Here is a 23,629-nt window from a genome sequence, read left to right on the forward strand (position 1 = left end):
CCCAGGAATTCAAAACAAATATTTTTTTTTTCTGATATGCTTTTTTATTCCCATGTCCAGTTATTGTCTGGAATAATCTTGAACAGATAAGGATGCCTTGCAAATCACTCAGCATTTTTATTGTGTCAATGAAAAACAATAATGAAAAATGCAATAATAAACCAAAATTATACTATGGACACATTTATTTGTTTGTTTGTTTGTTTGTTTGTTTGTTTGTTTGTTTGTTTGTTTTATTTGACTTCTATGCCACCAATCCCGAAGGACTCAGGGCAGCTTACAATAATAATAGAAATGGATACAGAACAATAAAAAGAAGTTGAATATAATCAAAAACTATAAAGCCCACTATTAAAAGAAACCCATTAATTATAAAACAGTCATAATCCCATACATACATACCATTCATACAATGTGGCCCTGTCAGTTGTTAGTTCATGGTCCCCCAGTCCTGCCAGCAAAGCCAGGTCTTTGTGGCCTTATGGAAGGCCAGTAGGGTGGGAGCAGTATGGACATGGGGGAGAGTTGGTTCCATAGAGCTGGGGCGGCCACAGAGAAGGCCCTCCCCCGTGGTCCCACCAACCTGTATTGCTTCGTCCATGGGACCTGAAGGAGAACAACTATGTGTGCTCTTATTGGTCTCTGGGAGGTATGTGGCAAGAGGCAGTCCCATAAATAGTCTGGCCCTGAGCCATGTAGGGCTTTATAGATAATAACCAACACCTTGAATTGTGCCCGGAGACTAATAAGAAGCCAGTGCAGTATCAGAGCTTCACTTTCGGAAGTTAGCCACCCCAAGCAGCAAACCAGCCCAACCAGCTAACCAACCCAACCAGCCAGCCACAAACCAATAGATATGGAGTTGAAGTCTTCAATGAAACACAGCAGCAATACAAAGTCTTGGAAAAATATATTTACTCCTTATTTACACTACTACTGTGTACTATCTTTACTATACATACATCACACTAGTATCTCACTACAACTATCTCAAGTACAATAACTCACAGGAACCAAAAGATCAATACAGCAACGTCAGAGCACACTTCACACAGAGCAGGATCAGATATCAGAGAGAGCGAACGAACAGAACAGCAGCGAGCAGAGAGTTCTTGCATATTTAAATACTTTTTACCTAATTAGGTTGCTGCATGCTTAATTGCCTCAGAGTGACTCGGCATTCTCTATGTAGACCTTCCTTCTGCACTGATATATAACCTCAGGATATGCTTAATCCTGACATGCAGCTTGCAGAGCATCAGTGTTATATGGGCATACCAAGGACAGGATGCACAGGATTAATTAGGTTATTTTTATTCATGGGTACAAGGCTGACAAATACATCGTGGCATCATTTGATCATTTCTTACCTTCTGATATGTGAAAACAATTTCCTAAATAGGTATTTGCACATGCACTTAAATAGAACTCACCCCTGCCACACTTGTTAAGTAAATCACTGCAATTGATTAAGTGCACCAATTAAGTGAATCTGCTTTCCCCACTGACTTTGCTTGTCAGAAGGGCATAAAAAGTACTCATATGACCCCCAGCTCACAGCAACTGTCATAAACATGTCAGTTGGCCAACCATCTTGTTGTGGTTAGCTCTGACCCAGCTCCTGCCCCAAGGACTGTGGAGGTGGGGGAGACATCCACATGCTGCAGGCCTGTTTTGCCCCCGGTGGAATCTGCTGATGAAGGCTCCTCTGACCAAGAAGACATGAGTGACAGGGAGGAGGAGAGTGTGGCAGACAGCTCAGAAGGAGATCAATTATCTAGCTCCTCCTTGGATTCAGAACAAGAGTTAATAATGCAGCCACGCATGTGGAGAGCGATGCACAGGCAACAACAACTGAGAGATTATTATCAAAGAAAATGAGGCCACCTGTGGTTGGGTGGGGCTATGGTAATTAGTGAGGCTGCTATAAATAGCAGCCTGTGGGTTTGACCATTGTGGAGGGTTATCTGATCGTTGTGTTTCGTGACTGCTTTACTGACTTTGACCTTTTGTGCGCTGATTTTTCCCCGCTTTGAAACTAAACCAGAGCAAAGTGTGTTTCACTTTGTGAAAGAAGAAGGACTTTGAATTGCCTCACAGCTGCAAGCTAAGTATCACAGAACTGATAAGAGACTTGTACAAATTACCAGTTTGTTTGCAGACGAGTGCTCTTTGTTATACCAAAAGAGGGCTTGGTTTAAGTGAATTTTCATTATAAAGAACATTGTTTTGAATTTTCAAACGTGTGTGTGTCTGAAATTTGTACCTGTGAATTTTTGGGAGGATTCTACCAGAGAGCCCGACAGAACACATCTGAATTTTGATCACAAGACCATGGGGATGCAGAAATGGTCCTAAGTGTGAAAAACGTCATTTTTTTCAGCACTATTATAATTTCAAACAGTCACTAAATAAACTGTTGTAATCTGAGGATTATCTATGTGGGTAACATTTTTTCCCTATTCCCAATGTTCATATGGTTTATCCTCAAAATGAACCTGGTCACATCTTGTTAAACATAAACCTAGGTGACCATTTTTTTAAAAAACTACCCACTATCCTGTTTAAATTAAGGTACAGAATTATTTTGTAATCTGGCTGAAGTTTCTTTGAAATATGCCCATTATCAATAAAACTTGGGGTCAATACCCTGGTCTGGGAGTTTGGCCTTGTACATACTGTAAATGAAGCTACGGAGAGTACATAACTGCCCAAACGAAATTCTTTAGATGCAAGATTGAAAAATTGGACATGCAATTATTAGCGGCGTCTGCAAAAGTTTTTCCTTAGGATTTTGGCCTCTATTTTTCCTGTCCCACATGATATTTTTCTTTAAATATTTGTTCATGCTTCCACTATTCCACAGAATTCCCAGCCAAACTGTGCTCTTCACTAAGTAAAGAGAAAGGACCACAAAGTGGAATTGACAACCCAGAGCAGAATTGCCAGACAATCAGTAACTCAAGCGGTGCCTGACATCGAGAATTTTGAGAAAACAGACCGGTGAAAATATGGGACCTTGCGGGAAGAAAAAAGCTGCCATGGAGGAGAAGGATGCTGTTTTTCTCAGAAGAAAGATCACCCTGACTCGGGCCATTGCATTGGCTGTAGGCACCATGGTGGGCAGCGGGATCTTCATTTCTCCGAAAGGGGTATTGCAAAACTCAGGCAATGTAGGGGTCTCGTTACTTGTATGGCTCGCTTGTGGGATTCTCTCTCTGTTTGGTGAGTAGTGTAGCTTTCATTTTTAAAAAAAAAATGTTGATTTTTTTTTTACATCCTGAGAAACTCAAAACATTAAAAGATACCTAGATGATAGAAGAGGAAGATAGATGTGTATGTATGAGAGAGAGATGAGATGAAGATAAATAGATGATAGATAGCTAGATAGCGAGATAGCGAGATAGCGAGATAGCTAGAGAGAGAGAGATACAGTAGATAGATAGATAGATAGATAGATAGATAGATAGATAGAAGATAGATAGATAGATTAGATAGATTAGATAGATAGATAGATAGATAGATAGATAGATAGATAGATAGATAGATAGATAGATAGATAGAAGATAGATAGATAGATAGATTAGATAGATAGATAGATAGATAGATAGATAGATAGATAGAGAAAGAGAGAGAGAGAGAGAGGTAGGTAGGTAGGTAGGTGGATAGGTAGGTAGGTGGGTAGGTGGATAGGTAGATAGTAGATAGAGAGATAGAGAGATAGAGAGATAGAGAGATAGAGAGATAGAGAGATAGAGAGATAGAGAGATAGAGAGATAGAGAGAGAGATAGAGAGAGAGAGAGATAGAGAGATAGAGAGACAGAGAGACAGAGAGACAGAGAGAGAGAGAGAGAGATAGAGAGGGATAGAGGGATAGAGGGATAGATAGATAGATAGATAGATAGATAGATAGAGAGAGAGAGAGAGAGAGAGAGAGAGAGAGAGAGATAGATAGATAGATAGATAGATAGATAGATAGATAGATAGATAGATAGATAGATAGATAGATAGATAGATAGATAGAGGGGGAAGAGATGGAGAGAGAGATAAATGAATAGATAGATATATAGAGAGAGATAGAGAAATAGAAAGAAATAGAGATAGATACTGAAATGTAGAGATGATAGATAGATGCTGCATTCCTTAAAAATGAAGTGGAAAGAGGGAGAATGTAATATTTAAACTGATGTGGAATATGTGACTTTTGCTGACTTCCAACAATCACACCAGTGAAACAGCAGGGGAATATTATGGCCCACAGGCAGTGAGAAAATATTGCTAATAGAATGGGGAGCTGTGGGGCGGGGAATACATGCACATCTACCATGCAAACATGGGGCTGCTTCTGCCTCTTATGTTATGGCCTTCTGTGCTCTACAGAGCAGCTTCTTTTCTTCTCAATCCATCACGAGACTAGTGGACCCACCAGAAGTTGGAGAACAGGCCATTTTTGGCCTCCAGAGAGGCTCCAGGGGATGGTGGAAGCGGTTTTCGCCCTTCCTAGTCATTGAATTATGGGTGTGGCTACTCGCGCATGTGCAATAGCACAAGTGCATGCTCTTTCGGCACCAGACTAAAAAAAGGTTTGTCATCCCTGCTCTATTCCATGCTAATTCTGCCAAAAAAACATCCATCTCCCTACTCACCCTTCCCTGAGTTTGCCTATCGTGTGTTGAAGACTTAATGTGTTTTGGATGGCATGGATTAAGAGGCTCATTCCCTTCAGATGGGCACTGTATGCCTTGTTCCCAGAATTTCGGTTTGCATAAGAGATTTCTCTTTTCTTTGGAGCAAAACAGCTCCCTCTTTCTTTTTGCATCTGTATGCCTCAGGGGTCTATGCTGCGACCCAGCGACCGATTAGTTCCCACAGAGTCGGCCTTCTCCAGATCCCATTGAAAAACCAATGTCGTCTGGCGGGACCCAGGGCAAGAGTCTTCCCTGTGGCAGCCCTGGTCCTCTGGAATCAACTCCCCCCAGAGATTAGGACTTCCCCCACCCTCCTTGTCTTTCACAAATTACTCAAAACACACCTATGTCGCCAGGCATGGGGAAATTGACATACCCCTAGCCGTTATGATTTATGTATGGTTTGTCTGGATTGTATGGTTGTTTTATAAGGGGTTTTTTAAATAGTTTTTTAATACTGGATTTGTAGATGTATCCCCTCACATATGCGCATATCCCCTCAAAACTCCCCTCACACATGCACATATCCCCTCAAAAATCTCCTCACATATGCGCATATCCCCGCAAAAATACAAAAAAAGGAAGAAGGAAGATGGCGGCGCCCATAGGACTGGCACCGGTAATGGTCGTGCACAAATTGTGCGATCTGGCAGTCCCTACTGGTGCATCGTTTCCTACCGTACCAGTAGCAACCTACTACTGAATGTGGACTCTCTAATACAGGTCTTCTTGTACACCATGCCCTGCTGAAATCTAATAATTCTGGCAGCTGCAGAAATATAGTGTGGAATCTACTCACAGCTTTCCAGTGAGGCATTTTCTGTCTTATATTAGAACTCACTCTGAATCCTGGTTGCAATTTTAACACCTGTTTTGCCATCTTGTATTGTATTCTTTTTATGATGGTTTAAGTTTGGGGGTGGTTAGGGAATAATAGCAAAGGAGACTAGAAAACTATTTTAAATAAAATGACTGAGCTGTAGATCTCCAGATAAAAATCCCCCTCCCTCCCAAGCAATCTTGTGTCTTTCATTTTGCTTTGATTCAAAATATTTCATAGTTGCCGATGCACAGATAAATGTTCGCACCATTTGAGGTGCTTCCAACTCCTTGCAGGGAGGAAATATATTTGCAGTCAAATTCAATTTCATCTCATTTCATTTCATTCTGTGTTCAGTTTGTTATTCACTTGGGTGAAAATTACTGTCCAATCTTTTCTGGTCCAAGGGTCACTTTTGCTCTATTAATAGTTTACCGGTGAATCATTTCCAAAACTGGGATGTTGATAAATTCAAACAACCAAATAAATGCAATAAAAACCAAGGGCCAAAATACCCTCTGAATTTGACTTTATTTACAGTGGTACTTCTGCTTAAGAACTTAATTTGTTCCATAATCAGGTTCTTAAGTAGAAAAGTTTGTAAGCAGAAGCAATTTTCCCATAGGAATCAATATAAAAGCAAATAATGTATGCAAACCCATTAGGAAAGAAATAAAAGCTTGGAATTTGGGTGGGGGGGAGGAAGAAGAAGAGGAGGAGGACAGTGAGGTGAGGTGAGGGGAATCAAAAAAATCCAAAACTTTAAGGCTCAAAAAAAAAAAAGGGACTCTAAGGCGGCAAGGAGGAGCACACACCTCCCTCCGTTCGCTCTGGACTGCCAAAACCTCCTTAAGCACCACTGAAAGGCTCCTCTGGCAGCCCAGAAAAGCCCGAGATGGCCAGGATTAAAGGGGGAATGGCAGGAAACTGGCCAGGCCTTCGTGCTGCTCTCAAATTTCCTGGGAAATTTTTCCGGGCTCGGGTTCTTAAGTAGAAAATGGTTCTTAAGAAGAGGGGGGAAATCTTGAACACCCAGTTCTTATCTAGAAAAGTTCTTAAGTAGAGGCGTTCTTAGGTAGAGGTACCACTGTACTTTGAAATCCAATAAATTATTAAGGATTACACCTCCCTCCAGTTGTTTAATATCATTCTGTGTTGCATTAAACATTACAGGTACAGTGGTACCTCGGTTCTCGACCACAATTCGTTCCAGAAGTGTGGTCAAGAACCGATTTGGTCGAGTACCGAATTAATTTATCCCATAGGAAATAATGGAAATGGATTTAATTTGTTCCCAGCCCCTGTTGACTCGATGGGAACCAATTAAATCTGTTTTCTTTATTTCCTATGGGATAAAAAAATCTGAGGAGCTCTATAGTCTAAGCGCTGGGGGCGGCTGCAATCCCGGCAGCTTCGGGGGGCTCCTTTCCTCAATGCTTCGTCTTGTTACCTGTAAGCAGCTCCACCAACTTTCTCCTTCCCGGTGGTAGCAATGGCGGCGGCTTCCCTTCGAGGAGCAAAAGCGCCGGGAATGTCACGTAATGAAGGGAAGCTGCTGGAGCGGCGGCAACTGCTGAAATGGCTCCAGCGGCTTCCCTTCATCACGTGACGTTCCCGGCACTTTTGCTCCTCGAAGGGAAGCCGTTGCCGCAGCCGAGAAGGAGAAAGTTGGTGCAGCTGCCTACAGGTAACAAGATGAAGCATTGAGGAAAGGAGCCCCCCGAAGCTGCCAGGATTGCAGCCACCCCCGGCGGTAACATTTCGGATAATTAACAAAATTTTCTGTGGCTTTTCGGTATCCTAATTTTTGTTCAAATACCGAAGGAAATTTTTGCTGAAAATTTTGTTAGGTATCCGAAATGTATGACAACCAAGGCATTCGAGAACCGAGGTACAACTGTACTAATAATTTCAATACAAGAATATCCCTATCAATATAATACAATACAAAAAAGAATATCTGGTGGCAGGATAAGGTGCCTGACACTGAGGTCCTCTCCAGAATAGGCCTGCCATCAATTCCCATCCAAAACCCAAACATGCTGGGCAGGCTATGTTGCCAGGATGCCAGACCATCGCATCCATAAACAGCTCCTCTATGGTGGGCTGTCTAAAGGAAAACGATTGCATGGGGCAGGGAACAAAGAAGTGATACAAAGACATGTTGAAAATCTCCTTCAAGTCCCTCAATATTGACACCACCTCCTGGGAAACCCTGGCACAAGATCGACCAACATGGCGCATGTTGCTCCACCAAGGCTGCCAGACATCTGAGGCCAGAAGAATATTCATAGCAGAAGAGAAGCGAGCGCTCCACAAAGCCAGAGCTGCAAATGCTGCGACAATGGTGCCCACACATGTCTTCCTAACATGTGGCAGAACATTTCATGCCCATATAGGCCTTACCATAAGGTGACCAGATTGCAACTTCGGTAAAGCGGGACACCATTGATGGGGGGAGTGGGAACAACTGAAAAATTTCCACAGAATTTTACCTCAGCATTTGTTTTTCCACTTAATAGTGTTAGGGTGGGGTTTCACCTCAAAGGACGTGGTTTCCCTACTCTTTTCCCCTCAATGCTGGAGAGGTGCAAGCTCGGTCTCTTCTCAAATCCATTGATGTCTTTCTCTCTCTCTCTCTCTTGCTCTCTCTGGCTTTTGGGCATACACAAAGCAACCTTTTATTTAATTTAACTTAACTTAAATATTAGATTTGTTTATATTGTCTTATTATTGTTGTTAGCTGCCCCGAGTCTACGGAGAGGGCAGCATACAAATATAATAAATAAATAAATGAATGAATGAATGAATGAATGAATGAATGAATAAATAAATAAATAAATAAATAAACCTGTAGCCGATAGCACCAAAGGTTTGGGCTACCACTTCATTTTTTTCTTTCCCCCAGCCCCCACCCTCTCCTCACTTTGCATCAGCCGATTTCGGGTGGCGTGGAAGCTGAGCTTCTTGCCGGGCAATGGTCTGGCATCGGGACTTTTTAAAAACGCTGTGGGACACAGGACAAATTGGTCAAAAGCGGGACATCTAGTCACCTTACCTTACCAGCCACCTGTGGACACATCGCCTACAGCCCACAACCCATTACATGTCAAGGTCCTTTTCAAACACAATGGATGTTTAAAAGGTGGCAGTGGTGAACAAGATAAGTGCTAGGACCAAATATGGCTCATAATGGCCCCAAATGTCCATATTGTTGTCTATTGAGTTCGGTGGAGCTTTGTCCCAGGACAATAGATATGACTCTCTCTTTTTTTGGTTAAATTCCAGGTGCTCTCTCCTATGCAGATCTCGGAACATGTATTCCAAAGTCGGGCGGGCATTATATTTATCTTTTAGAGACTCTAGGACCGTTGCCGGCTTTCCTCCGATTGTGGGCTGAATTTATTATGATACGGTAAGGACTGGCTTTTCTTTCCCTTCCTTGTCTAAAAAAGAAGGAATGCCAGACGATGGGAAGATTTATTGGGAGCTTTGTCTCTTTAAATCTCTCAATGGGGCATGTTCCAGCTGTGTTTTTAAAGGCAGACAGCTGGTGAATGGAGCACCACTGAGATCTAACAAATGTTTGGAAGGAGGGAGGGGGGAAAAGAATCTGAGAATGACAAGGAACAGTGGGGAAGAACGAAGAATGGAAGCAATAATAGAGAAAGCTCTAGGGAGACTCCAGATCAAAAACAATCACAAACCGAAGATTTCTCCCTTTCAGCCATATAAGATGGATGGTTTTCTTCATTTTTTTATGGCGCAGATACCACTGCCCTGCTTGCAATAAACTAAAGGCCTGCCTCTCTGGCTCTATAAAAATCAATTTAGGATTGATTGAATGACATTGTCCTCCCCCTCCAAGCCAGATCACTCCTAGATCAACTGAACTGTCTTCCAGGGAACATAGGGGAGTTACAGACTTGAAAGAGATTCCAGCAGCTAAGAGATGAAATGTCTTGCATCTATAGAGTAGATCCACTCCTATTTGCAGGCCAACACAATAATTCTGCAAGAATCTTGCCTCACCATGGTCAGAACAGCCAATCCAGATTTATTTCCTTTCAGTGGCAAAAAAAAAACCCAAACCCAACCCTAAGATGGTGTTTGTGGAGACTAGGATAGCCTTTGCCTTGTAAGGCAGAGAATTAACCTCTAGGCTACAGTATCCAATCCCTTCAGCTTTGTACCAGGGGAGGGTTACATGTTTATTGTGTGCGTGTGTCGAATCACCCTTGTATATTGAAGGAACATCACAGCTCCTTTTTTGCCCCTGGGCCCAACCAAGGCCATTTCCAGGGCAGTTAATTTATTCAAAGCCAACAAACTATATTCTGTATGTGTCACATGTTTTTGCTGAATTTGAAAATTAAGGAAAACTAGGATAGATCTATTTTGGCCTTGTTCTGAGCTCATCAGCTAGCCATACCCTCACTAGAACTTGAACTTGCAGCCTTTGCCTTGCAAGGCAGAGAATTAACCTCTAGGCTACAGTATCCAATCCCTTCAGCTCTGTACCAGGGAAGAGTTACATGTTTTTGTGTGTGTGTCGAATCACCCTGGTATATTGAATATATGATTTGTAACAGCATATACTATAAACATCATGTACTGATAATTTAGCACGTTGACTGAACCTAATGACTTGGACTTTGCATTTAGTTATGTGATTTATCTACTGACTGAAACCTGCTAGGCCAGAGATCTTCAAACTTGGCAACTTTTAAGACTTGTGGGACCTCAACTCCCAGAATTCTTCAGCCAGCATACCCACCTGGAGAATACTGGGAATTGAAGTCCACAAGTCTTAAAGTTGCCAATTTCTTCAAAGTTGCCAAGGTCTTCAAACTTGGCAACTTTAAGACTTGTGGGATCTCAACTCCCAGAATTCTCCAGCCAGCATAGCTACCTGGAGAATACTGGGAATTGAAGTCCACAAGTCTTAAAGTTGCCAATTTCTTCAAAGTTGCCAAGGTCTTCAAACTTGGCAACTTTAAGACTTGGGGGATCTCAACTCCCAGAATTCTCCAGCCAGCACACCTACCTGGAGAACAGTGTTCCCTCTAATATTTTTTGGGGGTGGGCGGAAAAGTATAGTGTCTGAGCGGCAGTCCCTTCGGGACTGGGCGGCACAGAAATATTAAACAAACAAACAAACAAACAAACAAAAAACCCACCCTGTTTTGCCTCAGAGAATTTCAAAATAAAATACTGTACTGTGTGTCTATAACAGTGAGCTCATAATAGGGCAACTCTATCAATATCAAAATGCCACTTAAATAGTTGAGCTAGTTTCAAACTAGATTTTGATTTTCTTTCTCTCTTCCTTACTCCCATTCTTTTTCTTTCTCTTTTCCTTCCTCTCTTTTTTCTATCTGTTTCTCTCTCTTCCTCTCTCTCTCCTTCCCTCTCACTCTTTCCCTCTCGGCTTCTGGGCAGGTTTGAAAAACTCTGAGTTGATGATGATTTTTAAGTGAGCGATTGCTCACTGCTCAGCTTAGAGGGAACTATGCTGGAGAATACTGGGAATTGAAGTCCACAAGTCTTAAAGTCGTTAAGTTTGGGAACCTCTGTGCTAGTCTCTAGGTAGCGTATAGAATGCACAGTATAAATTAAAATACAAAAGCAATATTTAAACATTAAATGATATAGTATTTTAAATTTAAATATTAAGAACAATAAAAAATGACTAAAGCCAGAAGTCACTTATTCCAGTGTAACTAAACCAAACCATGACATGGAGCAAAGTGCGAACCAAGTCCACCATTTTGATTAAATGGTAAACTTTGGTCTGCCACACATTAGACATAGACATTTCTCACTGTCTCATTCTCCTTATAGAGGAGAAAGGATGAGAAAGACTTGAATTCTCCTCACGTTCTATCCAGTCTTCCAGATGAATATTTCTGCAAGCAGGCACTATTTTCACTTGATTTCACTTTGGGATTTTTCACAAGGGACAATCCGCAAGCCCTCAACAGAAGCAAAGATGAGAAAAGCCAACAAAAAAGTGAAAGAATTAATTATTAATAATAATAATAATAATAATAATAATAATAATTTATTAGATTTGTATGCCACCCCTCTCCAAAGACTCGGGGCGGCTCACAACAACATAAACAGTGTACAAATCCAATTTTAAAAAATACAATTTAAACCCTTATAATAAAATATTCACACAATTCAATCAAACCATACACCAACCATACACAGAATTGCATCTGATATTCTGTCATTTCTATTTTTTTATATTCCAGCCCTGCAAATATAGCTGTGGTGTCTTTGGCATTTGGTCGATACCTCATCGAGCCTTTTTTTGCTTCTTGTGATGTCCCTCCTCTGGCTGTGAAATTGGTCACAATGGCAGGAATTAGTGAGTATCAGTGAGTTCAAGATCAATGTACTTGTAGTTTATTCTTAATTTACTACCCAGTCTTTAATATCAATGTTTTTTTAAAGTATCTTTGCTCTGAAGTAAGATAAACAACTGGAAGATGTAATAGTTACATATTTCAGAATGATTCTTTTTTTAAAAAAAAAATGTTTATTAAATATTAACATTTAAAAGGGGGGGAGACAAACATAACAGAAAAGTAACCAAACACATGATTCTGAGCAAGTTTATGAAGCTAGATTTTTGCAGGAATAGTTGATGAATAGTGATGGGCGAACTGAATGGTGTTCGGGTTCAGCAAGTTCGGACGAACTTTACGCAATGGGGAATGGGGAATCCCACCAAGAGATTCCGGGGATGGAGCTTTGACGTCACATATACCGGCAGGTTGCTAAGGATGCCAAGGTGATCACTTCCTGGATTCTATGGAATCCAGGAAGTGATCACCTTGCCGTCCTTAGCAACCTGCCGGTGACGTCAAAGCTCCGAACGCCGAACACGACCCCGAACTTTGCCCAAAGTTTCAAAAAAATTCGTGTTCGTGTTCAGCAAACTGAATACCGCAAAATTCGGTACAGACCCAAATTGTGCGAGTTCGGTTCGCCCATCACTGTTGATGAACAAAAAATCAAAAACTTGTTACATTGATGTCTCACTTTCTATTTCTAACATGTAATCAGAGCAGGGCAAAGTGAAAATCCTGTAGTAATGATTACTACAAACTTAGCTCATTTATTTTGACTATGAGTTAACGCACATGATAAACAATGATAATATGATTTGTTTGGTGTTGATGAACACAAGCTTTGGCAATTTGTAAACCAGGTTTTCTCCTTCATGTTTTATCTGCATTCAGCCAATAGTGGTTTGTTCATTTAGCCTGACTTGTGAAGTTGGTAATTTTCCTCAACCCAAGTTGTGTGTGGGGAGGGGGGGGGGGGTTGTGGGTTATCCAGATGTTCATATATTTTTTCTTTTATTGATTTCTTATTTTTTTAAAGTGCAAGCTGCCTATTATCACTCTGAAATCAGGTGGCCTCTAAATATAATCAATAACAAGAAATATAAATCCCTTTGTTAATAGAAATGTCTTTTGTTTTTCCAGATATCGATAAGATGCTTCAAACTGTGCAATCTCTCAAATATTCAGAATTATCATATGATTTTCATAAACTGGTTCCATCCATACACATAACTGGGTGTATTTAAATTGCACATTAGAACCAAATTCACCCAGCTAGTATATTCAAGGATGCAATTGGTTTTTTTGTTCAGCCCCAATGTTAGAACCCAATTTATAAGCCAACATTTCTGTGATTATAGGAGCCCTGGTGGTGCAGTTGTTAGAATGCAGTATTGCAGGCTAACTGTGCCCACAGTCTAGAGTTTGATCTTGTTGGGGCTCGAGATTGACTCAGTTTTCCATCTTTCTGAGGTAAAATCAGGCCCCAGATTGTTGGGGATAATATGCTGACTTTGCAACACACACACACACACACACACCACGTGTGCTATAAAGTACTATGGGACAGTAAATAAATCTAAGTGCTATTGCTATTTGTGAAATCTTCAACATCATTTTTACTATCTCTTTTCCTTGCTTCTCCATAGCCCTTTCCAAACTCTACCTCAGGTCCTTCTCCATTTATCCCCTACCTCTCAATAGCAATAGCATTTAGATTTATACAGTGGTACCTCTACTTACGAACTTAATTCGTTCCATGACCTGGTTCTTAAGTAGAAACGTTTGTAAGAAGAAGCAATTTTTCCCATAGGAATCAATGTAAAAGCAAATAATGTGTGCGATTGGGGAAAGCACAGGGAGGATGGAGGCCCTGTTTCCTCCCAGGAGATTCCTAGAGGCCCCATGGAGGCTTCTCCCCACCTTTTCTGGCCCTGTTTCCTCCCAGGAGATTCCTAGAGAGGCCCCATAGAGCCTTCTTCCTGCCTTTTCCAGTTACAGTTTCAAAGGCTTGGGTTCATAAGTGGAAAATGGTTCATGAGAAGAGGCAAAAAAATCTTGAACACCCGGTTCTTATCTAGAAAAGTTCGTAAGTTTAGGTGTTTGTAGGCAGAGGTACCATTGTATACCGCTTCACAGTGCTTTACAGCCCTCTCTAAGCGGTTTACAGAGAGTAAGTCTATTGCCTCCAACAATCTGGGTCCTCGTTTTACCAACCTTGGAAGGATGGAAGGCTGAATCAACTTTGAGCCTACTGAGATTCGATCTGCCAAACTGCTGGCAGCCGGTGATCAGCAGAAGTAGCTTGCAGTATTGCACTCTAACCACTGCACCAGCGAAGCTGTCCCAACCCAATTAGACCCATATGAACAGAGGTTCACTAAGAGTTAATTAAATCCTGTAATTGTTGTAGATTAGAGGAAAGCTATGCTGAGCTCTAATTTGCCCAACCTGATATTAACTTCTATATAATTCTTTCCATTCTTTGTATTTTGTCTTATTCATTTATTTCCTATTTCCAGTCTTATGAAAGATCACTGAACATTTTATAACTACCAGCCATCCTTTAAGTCTCCAATACCAGAAAATCTTTTTTTTTAACCCTATCTTCTTCTTTAAAAAATGTATCAGTTCTTTAAGCATCATCTCTGTTAATTCCTCATGCATTTTTTAAATAAAACAGTCTTGTTAAAATTCTATTGATCTCAGGAAGCATAGAAACAGTCATTCTTTCTTGTGGTTGGAATAAAGGTAGCTTGAAAAGAACCTCCATTTATACCTTATTCCACTTTTTGATAATTGTTCTGTATAAGATTTGAAGGCTTTTCTTCTTTGTAACGCAGCCAGATAATAACGTTTGGAGATAAAATATAAAGTTAATCAATTTTTTCTACATGTTCTCAAATTCCAAAATTATTCTTTTTATTCTGATCCTGGTTATCGGTTTAATGTCTGTAATATCTCTTTGAACTCTTTCAGTATCAAACACATTTTTTGTAGAGGCAACAGAAGTCTGGGCAACCTCTGAAACTTGAGAAGGAAATTATTTTCACTGAATTTATTAGCAACATATCTACCGACATCTGTTGGATCATATTAGCTAACTTACCACATTCCACCTTAATATCTGCTCAGTTGCTTAATTAGTTTTCCTATCGAATCAGTGTAAAGTTTCATCCTGAACAATAGTTAATTTCTGTGCACTCCATTCTCCCCCATCGAATCTTCATTGCTAGAGTGGAGTGTACTTCAGCTACTTTCAAATCATTTGTGTAAGCTTTTGCCTTTTGTGAATTATCTTTGTAAGTTATCTTTTTGACTATGCATATTAGTCAAATGCAAGCAGTGACAATTATTGGAAAAGATGGATTGGTAACAACAATCAACAACCTTCTCCAGCAATTAGCCATTCCTCACCTCCACCACCAAGATAATCCTAAATTGATATTTCCGCCTCCAAAGGAAAGTTAGACAGACAATTATTCAGTAATCCATGACTGAAGCAAACCATGGCTTAGTGCAATGTGTGAGTAAGAAAGCAATTTGAATTCAGCTAGTAAGCTGCTATTTTCCTCCCACTCCACCCCAATATGCTTTCCTGCCTTCCATGTGGCCTCTTAGTGCCCCCCTGACACATCCTTGCCTCCTAGCGCCCCCCCCCCCCTAAGTCATCCCACCACACCCCGGGGGGTAGCCCACTTTGAGAACCACTGGTGTAAAATTTGTGGGACAGACAAGATATATAAGAACCTTGAAGAATCATTCAGTGAGTGAGTGACAGGAAGGAAGGAAGGAGGGAGGGAGGGGAGAGGGAGGGAAGGAGGGAGGGAGGGAGGGAGGGAGGGAGGGAGGGAGGAAGGAAGGAAGGAAGGAAGGAAGGAAGGAAGGAAGGTAGGTGTTCTGTCTGGGTCACTCCGGAAGCTATGACCAACCCAAAAAGATAAGCCAGACACACCAGTAGAATCCAAACACAGTTTTATAATGGTAAAGAGAAAAAAAAGCCAACAGAAAATGTCCTTACAAATCAGGAAAACACTGGAACTCCAAATGGATACATGAAGGCAATTGTTCATATAGAAACACAGGATCCTTTATACCAAGACGAGGCTGTAGATAACAGACATACACCTCCCACGGGTCTTCAAGACTGCTGGGCCACGAGCCAGGAACAGAAATGCTGAGAGACAATGCAGATTACAGTAACTCCACTCTGATAACACTCCGCACTGTAGAAAGAGTTTGCCTGCCTTATAAACTGTTCCCTGTTAATGACGACCACACACACACCCTGGTGTTCCTCATTCACCGGTGATAATATTTCTTCAATTGATCCCTCCTTTGATCTATACGTCTCTGTCGCATACTAATGACAGCTTGTGCTTCGTCACCTAATGACTCCAGAGACTCCAAGCTACTGGCTTGAGAGAGCCCCTCCCCAGGACTCCCAGGCCATTCTTCCTCGTCACATTCCTGACTGTAATCTCCCCCATCCGACTGCCCAGAACTCTCCTCTTCGCTCTCATCCTCCCCCGGGCATGGAGACAGCAGAGACGCAGCTGGTCTTTCATCTGACTCAGGCTGAACCACAACAGAAGGAAGGAAGGAAGGAAGGAAGGAAGGAAGGAAGGAAGGAAGGAAGGAAGGAAGGGAAATAATGTTAACTCTCTGGAATGTAGTTTCTTATTGAAGGCAGATCAAAGACAGCTCTTTGCAATAATCTAACAAACAACATTGGAAAGATCAGTCAACCAATGTGCAGCAGCATATTTTTGCTATGTATAGCTAACTAATATTTTCATTAGTGTTTTCTTAACTAAATAAGAAAGAAGAGTTTCAAGCGATCTGATTAATGTTTAATTATTTTGTTAATCATTTTAGGGCATTTTCTTTTATTTCATATTTCTTATTCCATCATGTTGACCCAGTATGCATTCATTTCTATTATTTAGCTTAATATAATTGTTTAAAAAATCTCACCTGCATAATTTTTAAGGTCAATTACTTACGGCAAGGGAATCTGAATTGCTTTCAGGCTTACTGAGTGCTCCTATCCAACCTAATTGTTATCACTTTATTTAGTTTTGCAATTATAATATAGGAAAGCCCTAACTGAAAACATGATTAAATCGGATTATGTAACTCTTACTGTATTTCTCTCTCTCTCCCAATTCAGCCTTGGCAATAGCCCTGAACTGTTGGAGTGTGAGTTGGGCTGCCAAAGTACAGACAGGACTTACTGTGCTGAAGATGATCACTGTGGGTCTAATTATTGTTCCTGGGATCTTGGTTCTTGGAAATGGTAAGAACAATCAGAAATCTAATGAGGAATTAGATGAGAGGGAACATCCAAAGAAATGGACAGTGCCAAAATTACACACACACACAAAGGGGCTATTGGAAAGATGAAGGAAAGAGAGAGGGAAGACACCTAGGGACTAACCACTCTCAGAAATACTTGAATGTTTGCTTTTTGATCCTATATTTGAAGGTTTATCTTATCCAAGTCATATTTAATTCATTAGTCTAAGGCAGTGTTTCCCAATAATAATATATATAATATATAATTAATATATAATAATAATTATTATTATTATTATTATTATTAATATTAATATTATTATCATGATTACTATTATTATTTATTGGATTTGTATGCCGCCCCTCTCCGCAGACTCGGGGCGGCTAACAACAGTGGTAAAACAACATGAACAATCCAATTAATAAAAACAACTAAAAAACCCTTATTATAAAAAGCCAAACATACACACAAACATACCATGCATAACTTGTAATAGCCTAGGGGGAAAGAATAACTTAACTCCCCCATGTCTGGCGACAAAGGTGGGTCTTAAGTAATTTGTGAAAGACAAGGAGGGTGGGGGCCGTTCTAATCTCTGGGGGGAGTTGATTCCAGAGGGCCGGGGCCGCCACAGAGAAGGCTCTTCCCCTGGGGCTCGCCAAACGACATTGTTTAGTCAATGGGACCCGGAGAAGGCCAACTCTGTGGGACCTTATCGGCCGCTGGGATTCGTGCGGTAGAAGGCGGTTCCGGATATATTCTGGCCCAATGCCATGTCGGGCTTTAAAGGTCATTACCAACACTTTGAATTGTAACCGGAAACCGATCGGCAGCCAGTGCAGGCCGCGGAGTGTTGCAGAAACGTGGGCGAATCTAGGAAGCCCCATGATGGCTCTCGCGGCCACGTTCTGCACGATCTGAAGTTTCCGAACACTTTTCAAATAATAATAATAATAATAATAATAATAATAATCATCATCATCATCATCATCATCATCATCATCATCATCATCATTATTATGTAACTGTACCCAGCCACATGTTGCTATGGTTCAGTCTGGTTTGTTGACTCTATGCAACATATAATTGTCCATTTGAGAAGTACTGTAATCCATATGTAGATCTAAACTGCACATGCATATTGGAATGCAGCGTTGTATCAAAATTTCAAAGCAATCGGTGAATAAGGTCCTTTTTTAAGCACCTGCATGTTTTTACGTGCTACAGGTGTGACACCTATATAATATAGGTATATAAAAAAACACACATATTCGAATGCAACGTTATGTCAAATTTTCAAAGCAATCAGTGAAGAACTTTGAGAGATTTAAGATTTTGAACAAACGAACATTTACATTTTTATTTATATAGATTTAACAACTGTGGGGATTCACTTAACAACTATGGCAAGAAAGGTCATAAAACGGGACAAAATTCACTTCAGGAATGTTTCACATAGCAACAGAAATGCTGAGCTCAACTGTAGTCGTAAGCTGAGGACTAACTGTATTGCTTGTTACAAGAAATAGGAAAAATATGTCTCCCACCCACCCCCACCCCCTTTTTTTAAACTAGGTCATAATGAAAATTTCCAGGATAGTTTTGACACAAGTTCCTTAACACTTGAAAGGCTGCCTCTCGCTTTTTATTCCGGGATGTTTGCTTATGGAGGATGGTAAGTTTCTAAAGGATGAATTTTTTAACCTTTTCCTTTTGTAAATGGTAGAAGGGACATTGATGCACCTTCAGAGTTGTAACTCATTTTCCCCCCCCAAAAAAATATCTATTGGGAAATCATTACATGTCATCAACTTTCACAAAATTCATAGCAGGATGCAAATGCCATGTTAAGTTATATGATTGGCATTTATTGATTTGATTTGATTTGATTTGATTTGATTTGTATGCCGCCCCTCTCTGGAGACTCGGGGCGGGTAACAGCAATATGTTGACATTCCAAAGATAATTTTCCTGGGGTTTGAGTTTAGCGTATTTTATGAGCAAACAATATTGTTTGTATATCACTTCATTCATACATCAACTCAAGCAGTAGTTGGGCAATGCATTAATAACCTTAAATGTTCTCTATTGCAGTGTGCCTGCTATTTTTTCTGAAGAGAGAGACTGACTTTAAATTATAAAGGCATTTTTGTAATTGGCTTCATGCTGTTTATGTGGTTAGGCATTAATTAGACAACAATTACGTCTCTCCTTTAAGATAAAATGCAAAGTCTGTACTAGACCAGCCCATTTGAAGTGGATCACAGTATATCTTGACCTTATTTGCTTGCTTCTTTCAGGTTCTATATAAACTTTGTAACTGAAGAAATTGTAAATCCTAAAAAGTGAGTATGCAATCAGCTGTTTTGCATTTATTGTTGCTATCGCGTGTGACGTCTAGAGGGTGTTCTTGCCAAGGAAATTCAATAGCTTTGGATTATACAACCTACAGCATTAACTCAGGAAAGAACCAAACAAAGAAGGCAGAGAAAGACTCAGAAGTTTCGCAAAAATTTGCTGGAAACCTGATAAATCAGGGGATGAAGTTGAAATGTTGTAGATGAGTAAAACTGAGATGTTAGCAGTTGTTCGAGTCCAGGAATATGCTATACCTTTATATAATATAATATTATATAATATACCAGTATATTGGGCTTGTGGATTTATGTGTTATGCCAATCCAAAAGTGATTCTAATGCACATTCATGAAATAGAAACATAGAAGATTGACGGCAGAAAATGACCTCAGGGTCCATCTAGTCTGCCCTTATACTATTTCCTGTATTTGTTCTTAGGATGGATATATGTTTATCCCAGGCATTTACTAACCACGTCTGCTGGAAGTTTGTTCCAAGCATCTACCAAAATAATATTTTCTCACGTTGCTTCTGATCTTTCCCACAACTAACCTCAGATTGTGCCCCCTTGTTCTTGTGTTCACTTTCCTATTAAAAACACTTCCCTCCTGAAACATTGAACCCTTTAATGACCGGGCGGGGGGGGACATAGACAGGGGGAATATTTGCGACTTGTAACAGTTCTATTCCCAAGACTCTTTTGAAAAAAATTGCTACTCTGAAGTCAGGAAACAGAGGGTTGCAGATAGGATAAAATCTGGTCAGGAAACAGAGGTCAGGATCTGGTCAGGGTCAAAGGTCAGGACAAAATCTGGTCAGGAAACAGAGGTCAGGAAACAGAGGGTTGCAGATAGGACAAAATCTGCACTTGGAACAAGAAGCTGGATGATAAAGAACTATCATGTCCAGTACAACTCTGGCAGGTCCATCTGGTTTTCTTGTCTTTTTACAAAAGGACTAGGATGAACCCAAGAGTTATTAGGGCTTAATTGAAGAAAGCCCATGCCTAACATCTGTTTGGAACCCATATCGCATCTCAGACATTAACACCCTTGAAAATGTCCAAAGATACTTCACCAGAAGAGCCCTTCACTCCTCCACTCGAAACAGAATGCCCTACGAAAATAGACTAACAATACTGCCTCTAGAAAGCTTAGAACTACGACGCCATAAACACGATCTAAGTATTGCCCACAAGATCATATGCTGCAACGTCCTGCCTGTCGGCGACTACTTCAGCTTCAACCACAACAACACAAGAGCACACAACAGATTTAAACTTAATATTAACCGCTCCAAACTTGACTAAAAAATATGACTTCAGTAACCGAGTTGTCGAAGCGTGGAACTCATTACCGGACTCCATAGTGTCATCCCCAAACCCCCAACACTTTACCCTTAGATTATCTACGGTTGACCTATCCAGATTCCTAAGAGGTCAGTAAGGGGCGAGTACAAGTGCACTAGAGTGCCTTCCGTCCCCTGTCCTATTGCTCTCCTATATCTCCTATACCTTTCCTCTATTCCTATATCTCTTCTTCTATTCTTTCATTGATATAGTCTATTCCTATATCTTCTTTTCTATTATTTCTTAGATATATTTTACTATGTGTATATTGCTATATACCCACTAAAACCCTCATTGTGTCTTGGACAAAATAAAAAAATAAAAAAATAAAATAAAATAACAGCTCCTATGCCTTGGTTGTCTCCTCAAATCTGCAATCAGTCTATCAAGTTTACCTCCTAACTTTGTTCAGTACTACAACCAAGAGCGAGTGCTATCTGGAGCTATCTTAGAGTGCCATCTATTAACTTCTTTCAGCAAAGATCTTTTTATTCCCAAAGTTCTGATTCTAAAGACTCCATTATTCTTTGTCACTTCAGCTGCTTAAATCAAAGGTCCCCAAACTTGGCCATTGGGTCTTCCATTCCCACAATTATCCAGCCAGCTATGCTTTGAAGATCTCTGGCTTAAATAATGGTTACCATGTTCTATATAAAGTCCATCATGGCATATAGGTTGGTTAATGTGATATTAGACATAGCCAAAGATGACGTACAATTATGTATGGACTGTATTAAAATTAAGGTTTTGTTTTTCAGGAACATACCTCGGGCGGTAATCGTTTCCTTAATTGTTGTTACAATCTGTTACATCCTTACTAATGTATCTTACTATGCTGTCTTGACACCGCAAGAAATTCTCAGTTCAGATGCAGTAGCTGTGGTGAGTGTACTTTGCTCATTATTTGCAATCCTTTAAGTGCTGTTAGTAAAATCAGGAGTAATCAGTGATGGGATACCAAAACTTTTACTACCACACTGTGGGCGTGGCTTATGCATTTTGTTTCAACATCTTTCAGTGCAAATTGGGTGCTCTGGGGTAGAGCTACAAATTTTGCTACCGGAACTGCGTTCCTGACCGTTCCCGTAGGAGCCCATCAGTGGGAGTAATACAACCTAGTGGGGGGAAAAAAAATCAGGTTTAAACCAAAACACAGCAAATTGAATGCCTAAAATAAACACTGGTTTCATGGATGTGAAAAACAAGCACACAAAGGATCGATTTTTTTTTAAAAAAATGCTTTGTGCACCTAAAGATAATCAAAATCAAATGGTTTCCATAATATTAGTGAATACATTGCTTCTTGTGGAATCAAAACTCAGGAACACGCCCCCCCCCCCCAATCGAAGCTGACTGCTGTGTTTATTAGATGGTATAACCTGGAAGGCTTTCTTACTAGTGTTGGGCGAACCCAACAAAGTTCGGGTTCGGCGAACTCACCCAAACTTTGCCATGAAGTTCGGGTGAGTTCGCCGAACCCGAACCCGAACATTTGCTTGCAGCAAGCTGTTGCGGCGTCCTTTGATGTAAAAATAAACGAGGTGGGGAAATCCCCACCTCCTTTTGCTTCCTTTTATTTTTACAGGAAAGGATGCCGCAGCGGCTGCAAGCAAAAGGAGGTGGGGAATCCCACGAAGGGATTCCGGGGGCGGGGCTTTGATGTCACGGAGAATCCTTCCTCCCCGTTTTGGCTGGCCAGGAAGTAGTCTCCGTGATGTCAAAGCCCCACCCCCGGAATCCCTTCGTAGGATTTCCCACCTCCTTTTGCTTGCAGCATCGCAAGCAAAAGGAGGTGGGAAATCCCAAGATGGGATTCCCCACTCTCCTTCCAGGCAGCGGCGTTTCACGGGGTTCGGCTGAATCCGAACCCAAACTTTACCCGAACTTTTTAAAAAGTTCAGCATGCTGAACACTGCAAAGTTCGGCACGAACCCGAACTTTGCAGGTTCGTTTCACCCAACACTATTTCTTACAAATCATGGAAGACACATTCTGCAGGCAAAGAAATGCAGCCATTATTTCTCCATTTCAAAAAAGAGGGTGAAATGATACAAGCACATGTATGCCTAAGTAATGCATATTCATAAGTAATAATGCATAGATTTCAGGCTACTTTCTGAGTCTGAGTGAAGAAATTTGCATTCTGAGGTCCAGGGGTTCTAATGGGAATGTTCCTATAAAAAAATATGCTGTTGTGAGCTAGAAATTGCAAGGTCGCATTCTTTATGTCTCAGTTTGTCTACTAAATAGTCTATTCATCCGAAAATTGATTTCCCTCATACTCTTCAAAGTAAAGTAATAATGCATCTGTCTCTTTAGCTGTCAAAATGATGGGCGTGTATAACTTTGATATTTTAACCGTAAGCCTTTGAAAATGCCTTAAATCTCTACCACTTTACTACTCTGTAAAACATCTAGAAATTAATTGCTCTAAAACAAAAGTACAGATATTCTCTAAGAAACACTTTAAAGTGCCATTAAATGAAAACTAACAACAACCTCAAGCAGGTAAAATCCTTTAAGTATCTATGTCTCTATTTTCAATATTCTCCTATTGATCTACAGTATTCAAACAAGAGAATGTCTAGTAAAAGCAATTAAAATATGCAGGTCAATTTGGTAACTATTTATTGATTTGATTTGATTTGATTTGATTTGATTTGATTTGATTTGATTGCCGCCCCTCTCCTTAGACTCGGGGCGGCTAACAACAATGATAAAAACAGCATGTAACAATCCAATCCGATACTAAAATAA

General features: G+C 40.5%; 1 protein-coding gene across 1 annotated transcript in view; it reads left to right on the forward strand.

Annotated features, from left to right (window-relative positions):
• The first annotated feature begins 3,011 nt into the window (after positions 1–3,011).
• The window catches only part of LOC139169757 (cystine/glutamate transporter-like), a 30,495-nt gene continuing 9,877 nt past the window's right edge, over positions 3,012–23,629 (forward strand). The window contains exons 1-7 of the mRNA XM_070756325.1: positions 3,012–3,225; positions 8,798–8,924; positions 11,770–11,885; positions 17,042–17,167; positions 18,743–18,842; positions 19,468–19,512; positions 21,631–21,754. Coding sequence (XP_070612426.1) covers positions 3,012–3,225; positions 8,798–8,924; positions 11,770–11,885; positions 17,042–17,167; positions 18,743–18,842; positions 19,468–19,512; positions 21,631–21,754 — 852 coding nt within the window. The remainder of the gene's footprint in view (positions 3,226–8,797; positions 8,925–11,769; positions 11,886–17,041; positions 17,168–18,742; positions 18,843–19,467; positions 19,513–21,630; positions 21,755–23,629) is intronic.

Source organism: Erythrolamprus reginae, chromosome 6, assembly GCF_031021105.1.
Source record: "Erythrolamprus reginae isolate rEryReg1 chromosome 6, rEryReg1.hap1, whole genome shotgun sequence".
Taxonomy (NCBI): Eukaryota; Metazoa; Chordata; class Lepidosauria; order Squamata; family Dipsadidae; genus Erythrolamprus; species Erythrolamprus reginae.